Raw genomic sequence first — 9876 nt, 5'->3', positions numbered from 1 at the left:
TTTACATATCCTTGGGTTAGTAATTGCTGACAGGATTTATGTCTTTAGGTTAGCAGTTGCTGATAGGATTTATTCTTTCAATTGGTAATGCTTACAGAAATGAGAGTTGACAGTCAGATTCTGATGGAAGTTAACTGTGCGGAAATCCAGAGTAACAGAAATCAGCAGTTACTCTGCCATGATTACTGGTTAACAAATGATTAATTGCTGTCTTGAGAGCCTTTTCACATATGTTTTAGTCTGTGAGTTCAGCTTTCTGGCACTGATTGCAAAGCTGTTGCCTAAACTGAACAAGCACAGAGATTAAAGAGAGCAGACAGAGGCATCAAGGACACCAAGATCAAACATTCTTCCCTTGCTGTCACATATATCCTTAAGAAACATGAGATTTCATGTTTTCTCCTATGTAGTTTCTGCTAACAACTTTGCAGGTTCATACAGAAGAAAATGTTGCCTTTCTTCTGGAATATCTTTCTTTTGAACCATCCTTCAATTTGTCCCACAGGGAAGTGCAAGCGAGGCCACCCTGATTTCACTGCTTGCTGCAAGGACAAAAACCATCAGACGGGTGCAATCGGAAAAGCCTGAGCTAACAGAAGCTGACATCATGGGCAGGCTGGTGGCCTATGCATCTGATCAGGTGAGTACCTCTCAAAACCATGGAGATATGGGGTCTATACTTAACCATTTCAGCCATCTCAACAGGACGGTGAATTAAGTATAAACTCTCTGAGTTGGTGACTGATTGGTTTTGCTTGTTTAAATCTTACTGTACATCATAAGTAGGCTGGAACCTCATCTGTGCTACCATAATACAAAGAACATATATCCAGAGGTCGGTGTTATGGAAATATTGATTCTGTATAAAAAGAGCTAGTTTGAAGTAAATAAAGATACTTGAGTAAGGTTTTAAAATTCAGTTGTGTTGAGTAAGTCTAGACCATCTTTTGTTACATCTAGGCTTGTGTGTCTGTGTGTGCACACATTATTTTCCTCCCATATACACAGAAAAACAAATAAACATACATTCTTCTCTCTATGCATGCATGGGTGCAGGTGCGTGCACACAGACAAATCTAGTGCATGAATATAAAGCCAATTGGTCACAGTACTTGAGGAAGTCCAAAACATCATTATTTTTTAAAGAAAACAACTCCTAAAAACTCCATGTTATCTATTAAGCTATCTTGTAAGAAAACAGAAAATATGGTCCTTGATTTCTGACTGTGAGTAGTATTTAGCAGACTGAGTTAGGCTAAATTCTCAGCAGGCCAGGACCATGAGAGGCTTTTACTGTTAATGAAAGCAAATTTTAGTTTTGTGAGATCTTTATGACTGCCTAATCCTACTGAAAGGCCAAGCAATGTTGCTTCTCTTGATAGCTGTGACATTTTCTTATTTAAATGTCAATGAGATAGAAGAAATTTCCTTAATTCTTGATGTTTAGCTTAAGTAATATCTGATTCTGCATAATAAAACGGCCAAGTTTCAGGCTTACCTTGATTTAATACTAAACGTAAGTTAAAAAGCACTGGAGAACAAGTTAAAAGTGAACTTGCCCATTGCTGGTGCTAAGAGGGGCTACCCTTGCAGGGTGAGAAGAGTCGGAACAAGAAAATGTGAGGAAAGAGAACTGTTTTCAAAAAGCACAGAGGATATTTGTCCTTTTTGTTTTTTTCTGGGACCTAAATGTCTGTGTTGCTTCTCTTTTCTATTCTGTTCTATTCTTCTATTTATATTCTTTCTATTCTTCTTGTATTTCTATTCTTCTATTTTTTTTTCTTTTTTTCATGTTTTTCTCCCATGTAAGTAGCTGACCCGAAATGAGGACTGACAGACCTTCCTATCCACTGAAGGTCAGACAATCTTATGTTTACAGGAGGATTTGCCTTAAGGTATTGCTGACCTTTTGAAGCAGATTGTTGCAGAGCTCACCGGTCCTTCTGCATTAAGAACAGACCTATGTGACTCATAAGCAGTAATCCTCAAATGGAAGTAAGCTTAAGCCGTTCTGCGGGAGTGTTGCAGTTTAACCCACATTAGAAATCTAACCATGATATCTGCTCTCTCACTCACCGCCCCCCATCCCAAATACATGAGAGAATTGAAAGGGAAGGGAGAAACTCACGGGTTAACACGGTTTAATAAAATAACAAAATAACACTAATATATAACTACTACTACTACTACTTATATATATAAAATCAAAAACAGAATATAAAATAAAAGATACTCAGTGCAATTCCTCAAGAACTCTGTCTGTGCTGGGCAGCCACTCCCAAGAAGAGAGCGCCCTGGTCCTGAACAGCTGATCCTGGGGGAAGACAGAAAAAGACAAAAAGGCCCAGAGGCTTCTGCTGAACAGCAGGGTGGCAAAAGGCTGAGCTAAAGGGAAACTCCTGAATGGAACTCAATCACAATGGAGCAGAACCAGAACAGGTCTCTGTCTCCCTAGCCAGAAAATCTGACTCTCATTAAGTATGAAGCATGACACTAATGGCATGGAATATTCTTATTGATCAGTCTGGATGTCAGCCAAGCTCTGCCCTATCTATGCCTCCCTTCCCAGCTGCTTCCAACCTGTAGGCAGAGAGCTCAGAGACCTTGGTTCTCAGACAACAACTAAGGTAACAGTAAGCTCTTACATTCTTTTTGTTCCAACTCAAAGACACTGGAAAGTGTCCCAGGGTGTTATCTTGTTATTCTCAAACCGAATCCAAACAACAACCATGCTAGCTATGAAAAAGAAGAGTTTCTAACTGCATGAAGAAAATTAACTTGCTTTCAGTTAAACCAGTACAGGGAGAGAAAACCATGCACTGACAGAGCACAACACTGCAAGAATGCACTAGGAGGGAAGTAAAAAGTTGGCTGGTAATGAGACCAGAGCAGAAAACTGAACTTTAATCTCATGTATTTTGGGAGATCGTTTTAGCTTCTTGGCATTTTGGGAAAATCTTTATCCCATTGAAATTATTTTGCTGTATGTTAATGAGCACAGAGCAGGACTGGCAACAAAGCTTTCCCCAATAACTACTTGGGCATTTGGGGACAACAGAAGAGGATCCCTGTTGGTTTTAGCACTTGGGCTACCCTGGCTGAGGCTTCTCTTGCAAAGGACACTCAATACGAGCTGAGAGAAACATCCAGTTACTCCTGACAGGAGACACCTGACTGTTTGGGACCAGGACAGAAGTCAGGGTAGCTTTTAGATATTCTCAAATTTTCTCAGGCCATTTCCTTTATCAGTCTTTTTTTGACATGTTTATTTGGCTACTTTAAGCAGCTACCCACTCATTTCAATGATTTCTGCTTGGTTCCTTGCTCTTCTTGAGGGTGATGGGAGATTCCTGAGTATTTTTATGAGCACCAGGAACTCCGTGCAACATCAGGTCACCGAAGATTTGTTCTAATGCAAAAGCATCTTGGCAGTTTTAACCTGAAGCTTGTGAATGTCTGTAGTTACCAGAGAGCCTTAGTATGATTTTGGAGACTTGAGGAAGGAATTCTGAGGTTCTTACTGGGTAACAACCTCAGTATAATATTATAGTTTGCTATTTCAAATTCTTGTATAAATCAGTTATAAAATACCTCTTTCCTTTGTACAGTTGAATGAAGTTTGGTGTTGCTATGGTACACGCATTGTTTTTCACTTCAAAAAAAGTCAGTTCCATTTGAACTCTAGACTTCTATACTTTCTCAAGCTGTTGCCTAATTAGTTTGGCAAAGTACTTTCACAAAAGGCCCTGCTGAGATACAAGTCAGTAGTCAATCTGCCTTTAAAATATGCCGTTCCAGGCATATGTGAAGTAGAAAGGAAGAAATTTTATCTTCACGTTGTCTTCTTCAACCTGTGTTTTGGCTTAATCTTTTCCGTGATTCTGTGCTAAGTTAGAATAGAATTAGTGCTCTTGGAGGCACTAGCACTCCATACAAGAGTAGGACAGAGATTATGAATGACAATAGTCATGATATGAAAACATGGGGAATTTTTCTCTTTCAAATTAATTATGATTAATGAAACTGTAGGAGGTGTGGAAGGAAAAATAGCTCTTTTTTGTTTGGTTTTAGTTTAGATTTGGTTTAGTTTAAAGGAGATTATTTTGTGGCTATGCATACCTTTCACTGTTAAGAGAGTTCTTGAGTTATTATAGTATTGTACTTCAGAATTTCATAATCATTTATTAGTGATATTTTGGTTTTTATTTCCTGACACTTTATGTTATAAAAAGTATTATTTAAGGACAGTTCAAGTAAGATGAGTTGTAAGTCAAATAACATATTGGAAATGATCCCTAATTGTCTACAAAAATGCATGAATGACTGAACCACAATCTAAAAAAAGGGTAATGTAAGAAAATATCTCAATGTATAATATACCATGATGTATATTTTTTTAGGGTTCAGCAATGCTGTACACCATAAAAATATGCTAGGGAGCAAATTAATACTTGTTAGTTAGACTGTCTGCATTGCTTTTGACTGATTTGGAGCCAAATCCTGAAGCTCTTAATCAATGCTGACTAAGTGTGAACATGTTAATTAAAGCTTTCACTAAGGGTAATTGAACTCTTGCCTGAATGATGCCATGGCAATGGTTTCAAGAATACTTCAGGATTTCTATTATTCTATTAGTGTATTTGCGTGAGTGTGTGTGTGTATGCATATATATGTGTATGTACTTGTATCTGTCTATCTGTCTATCTATATGAAAGAGGGAGGTGTACATATCTGTTACGTATCGACAACAGACCCAGGATCTCAAGCACTTGCTTCATTTGAAAGAAATTGTGTTGTCTTTTCAAATACAAATTAACTTCTTACTTTTTCATGAAATGTATTTGTCTTAAAACCTGAAAATTCCTTTGTAGGTTCATTCATCAGTGGAAAAGGCTGCATTAATTGGTGGTGTGAAGATTAAAAAAGTTTCTTCAGATGATAAATTCAGTGTTTGTGGTTCATCCCTAAAGAAAGTTTTGGATGAAGACAGAGCTCCAGGTCTTATCCCTTTCTTTGTGAGTACTGGATTTTAATTTATCAGTGGATTTATTGCTTCTGATAAGCTATTTTTGACATGGGTATATGATCTCATCCCTAACACAGGGATCGATAGGCAGCTTAGCTCAAATGCTAGGGCAGGTTCCATGAGTGTTCTTCACACACCTTTCTGTGAAGTATAAGCCACTGATTTGAGTAGCTGGTTGCACTTCTCAGCAAAAATGATTTTTGAAATGACATAAAGTTATATTAAACAGTTGAATAAATGAATGCAAATTTTGTAGTTGTATGTAATCCTGCAATGCTATAATCTCTTAACACTTGAATTCGAAACTGCCTCTTTTACAAATATTTACTTATTCATCAGATGTACTCCTCCTGTCAGTTTAAAACGCCATCTTATTTTTCCACTGCTGCAACTTAAAGCCATTTCCTCTCGCTTGTTCCTTGGGAGAAGAGACCAACATTCTCCATGCTACAATCTCCTTTCAGGTGGTTGTAGAGAGGTTGTAAGGTCTCCCACAGTCTCCTTTTCTTCAAGTTATAATCCCCAGTTCCCTCAACTGCTTCCTATAAGACTTGTGCTCCAGATGCCCCACCAGTGTTGTTGGTCTCCTTTGGACACACTTCAGCACTTTAATGACTGTCTTTTACTGAGGGATCCAAAACTGAACACAGTATTTGAGGTGGGGCCTCAGTAATGTTGCATACAGGGGGGCAATAACTTCCTGGGTCCTGCTGACCTCACTCTGATACAAGTCTGTTGGCCTTTTTGGCCACCTGGGCACACTGCTGGCTCATATTCAGCTGGCTGTTGATCAACAACACCATATCCTTTTCTGCTGGGCAGCTTTCCAGCCACTCTTCTGCAAGTCTGTAGCATTGCCTGGAGTTGTTGTGACACAAATGCAGGACCCACCACTTGGCCTTGTTAAACCTCATACCATTGGCCTCAGCTCAATGATCCAGCCGGTCCAGGTTCCTTTCTACACTTGAGCAGATCAACACTTCTACCCAATTTGGTGTCATCTGCAAACTTACTAAGGGTGCACTCAATCCCCTCATCCAGATCACTGATAAAGATATTAAACAGAACTGGCCCAAATATTGAATACTGGGGAACACCACTTGTGACTGGCTGTCGACTGGATTTGACTTCATTCACCACAATTCTTTGAGCTGGGCCGTCCAGACAGTTTTTTACCTAGTGAAGAGTATGCCTGTCCAAGCCATGAGGCAGCCAGTTTCTCCAGGAGAATGCTGTGGGAAACAGTGTCAAAGGCTTTACTGAAGTCTAGGTAGACAACATCCACAGCTTTTCCCTCCTCCACTAAGCAGGTCACCTTGTCATTGAAGGAGATCAGGTTGTTTCACGCAGGACCTGCCTTTAATAAACTTATGCTGACTGGGCCTGATGATTGTCTTGTATGAGCTGCGTGATGTCACTCAGGATGATCTGGTCCATGATCTTCCCCAGCACTGAGGTCAGACTGATAGGCCTGTAAGTCCTCAGATCCTCCTTCTGGCCCTTCTTGTAGATGGGCGTCACATTTGCCAAATTCCAGTCAACCATGACCTCTCTGGTTGGCCAGGACTGCTGATAAATAATTGCAAGTGGCTTGGTGAGCACCTCTGCCAGCTCCCTCAGAACCATGGGTGAATCTCATCAGGACCCATAGACTTATGTGTGTCTAAGTGGTGTAGCAGGTAATTAACATTACTCCTTGGATTATTTGGGCTTCATTTTGCTCCCCATCACTGTCTTCCAGCTCAGGAGGCTGGTTACCTGAGCACAACTTGTCTTACTATTAAAGACTGAAGCAAAGAAGACATTCAGGACTTCAGCCTTTCTCTCATCCTCTGTCACTATATTTTTCTCCCACATCCACTAAAGGATGGAGATTGTCCTCAGCCCTCCTTTTGTTATTCATGTTTTCATAGAAACATTTTTTGTTCCCTTTGACAGCAGTAGCCAAATTAAGCTCTTGTTGGGCTTTAGTCCTTCTAATTTTCTCCCTGCATAACTTCACAACATCCTTGTAGTCCTCCTGAGTTTTGTGTTCCTCCTTCCAAAGGTCATATATTTTCCTGAGTTCAGTGAGGCCGACCTTCTTCCCCACCAGCTCATCTTTTTGCACATATGGACAGCCTACTCCTGCATCTCAAAGATTTCCTTCTTGAAGAGCTACCACCCTTCCTGGACTCCTTTGACTTTCAGGGCTGCCTCCCAAGGGACTCTGCCAATGAACCTCTTAAACACATCAAAGTCTGCCCTTTGGAAGTCCAAAGATCTGATGTCTGCCTTCCTGACTTCTCCAAGAAAACTCAGTCATTTCATGATCGATATGCCCAAGGTGACCTCCAACCAACATATTACCCACGAGTTCTTCTATTCACAAAAAACAGGTCTAGTGGGGCACCTTCCCTAGTTGGCTCACTGACCAGTTGTGTCAAGAAGTTGTCTTCCATACTCTCCAGGAGCCTCCTAGACTGTTTCATCTCTGCTGTGTTGTATTTCCAGTAGACATCTGGTAAGTTGAAGTCCTCCATGAGAACTAGGACTAATGATCATGAGACTTCTCCCAGGTGCCTGCAGAATATTTCAACAGCCTCTTCATCCTGTTGGGTGATCTGTAACAGACTCCCACCAGGATGTCTGCTTTATTGGCCTTCCCTCTGATGATACCATAAAAACTTGACCCTTTCGTCACCATTATTAAGCTCTAGACAGTCAAAGCACCTCCCTAACCTACAGGGCTACCCCACTTCTTCTCCTTCTTTGCCTGTCCCTTCTGAAGAGTTTATAGCCATCCACTGCAGCACTCCAGTTGTGTGAGTCATCCCGACATGTTTCTGTGATGGCAACTATATCATAGTTTTTCTGCTGCACAGTGGCTTCCAGCTCCTCTTGTTTGTTGCCCATGGTGTGTGCATTGGTATAGATGCACTTCAGCCACCTTTTTTGCAGTGAGAAGCCCTGATTCCTTTGTGACCTTTCTTAGGCACTTCTGTGGTTTCTAACACATTTATAATCCCTGTGTCTTTGCTATTATGCCACACAGCTCTCCATCATCTACCTCCACTGAGACAGCAGACCAAAGGACCTTGCTAGCACCCCATCCTTCAAACTTTGGCATGCTATCCCCCGGTTCATCTCTGCTGTACCTGGACTTCTCCCCTTCCCCCTTCAAATCTAATTTAAAGCTCTTTTAACAAACCTCGCTAACTTCCGTCCAACGATCCTTTTCCCAGTTTGAGACAGGTGCACTTCATTTGTCACCAGCAGGCCTGGTGTCATGTAGACTGACCCACAACCAAAAACCACAAAATTCTGCCTGTGACACCAGTCTTGCAGCCAGGTATTTATCTAGACCTTAATCCACTGATCTGTTGATCTATCGATCTTTATACAGACCATGATCTGCATAGATCTATAAAGGGGTATAATATGGTACCAATACTATGCTTTTACTTGTCTCCACTGAAGGAAAAAATAGAAGAAAAAATCCCTGTTTTAGAAATCAAGAACTTTAGAAATGGGATTTTTTAAGAGTCTAAAATATGTCACATTTTTTTCAGAAAAGTCATGTCTGATGGACATTTATTCTTTTCTTTCATGTGGTAACATTTTGAAAAGGGCTAATGTGACTTATATTTCTATTAACTATTTTCAGAAGAAGTAGCAGATTAAGCTTGCTTGTAGTCATGGATAAATGCCAAATAGGACAAAGAAGCTTAAGTTTTGACAAGCTCTTTTAAAAATGTAATCTTTTTCCTCTTTGTGTTATTAACCTTTAGTGTCTGTTTTTATGTAGTATGAAGATGACTAGCCTGAAAAGTGTTTTTCATATGTGCAGAATGCAGATTTCTAGCCTGCCTGTAACTAGTGATCCCTTGGGATGTCCAAGCACGTCTCATCAATTGCTTTCCAATATAATAAGACTACGACTGAGAAACAAAGCATCTCTGAGGCTGCCTAAATGAACTTTTTTCTCTGCACTGCACCTATTGAAGTGAACATGTTTCTCAAGGCTTGTTTTATTTCTCTGTTACCTGGTACAAGCTCATAATATGCTAGATAAGATTCTACTTGTTTATCTTATTGTTAATTTTAAAGTACAATATATCACTATATCACATTTCCGTGCACTACATACAAATTTAATGTGGTTTTCTTCACCTTTGGTCCAATTACAAAAAAATGCAACTTGCCTCACATAAGTATTTGTTCCTTATCAGTTTTTCCATGTGTAGCAAGAAGAAATAAAAAATTCTGGTTTATGCATTCAGTGACACCCTTACAAAGGATGATTTAACTGTTGTTTTTCTTCCTCTGTTTGCTTAGCTGTGCCTAACAGGCTTTCAAAGACAGGAGAGGCTCAGTCTGAGTTAATATGGCCTGTGCCAGGTCTTCCATTTATTTGTATACATAAAACATGTCAGCTTAGATTAAACTAGATCTTATTATCTTTATGGTTGGCCTCAGCTCAAAAGGTGTGCTAATTCTCTGTCATGCTGAGCAACAGTCCACACACTGTGTTAGGGCTCCTTTTTCTGGCTTGTAGATTCCAAAAGCCTTTCAATTTCTTCTGTTCTTGAGTACTTTGGTGCTATTTTATTTTGTTCTGGTGACAGAGATATGCGCATTGCCAAGGAAACACCTTAGGCCACTTTATTCCTTGTCTCCCTGTATTCACTGATCCTTCACTAAGGGGAGCAATTCAGCATCAAAGCAGAATGTATAACAGGAGAAATTCTGCCAGAAGAGACAGCAGAGACATCATTCCTAATGAAGAGCCCATGGTTGTATCCAAGCTGATGCAGTTTCCCTTATCAGAAAACAAAAAAAAAAAAAAACCAAACCAAACCAAAAACCCA

The 9876-nt window shown here is 40.0% G+C and overlaps 1 protein-coding gene across 1 annotated transcript in view; it reads left to right on the top strand.

The window, feature by feature from the left end:
• LOC102084038 (aromatic-L-amino-acid decarboxylase) overlaps nucleotides 1-9876 on the top strand; it is a 50404-nt gene that overhangs the window by 18587 nt on the left and 21941 nt on the right. Inside the window, 2 exon segments of the mRNA XM_065052766.1 lie at nucleotides 506-640; nucleotides 4872-5015. Of these exon segments, the coding sequence (XP_064908838.1) occupies nucleotides 506-640; nucleotides 4872-5015 (279 nt within the window).

This window comes from Columba livia, chromosome 2 (genome assembly GCF_036013475.1).
Source record: "Columba livia isolate bColLiv1 breed racing homer chromosome 2, bColLiv1.pat.W.v2, whole genome shotgun sequence".
Taxonomy (NCBI): Eukaryota; Metazoa; Chordata; class Aves; order Columbiformes; family Columbidae; genus Columba; species Columba livia.
This window is presented reverse-complemented; position numbering and strand designations above follow the sequence as displayed.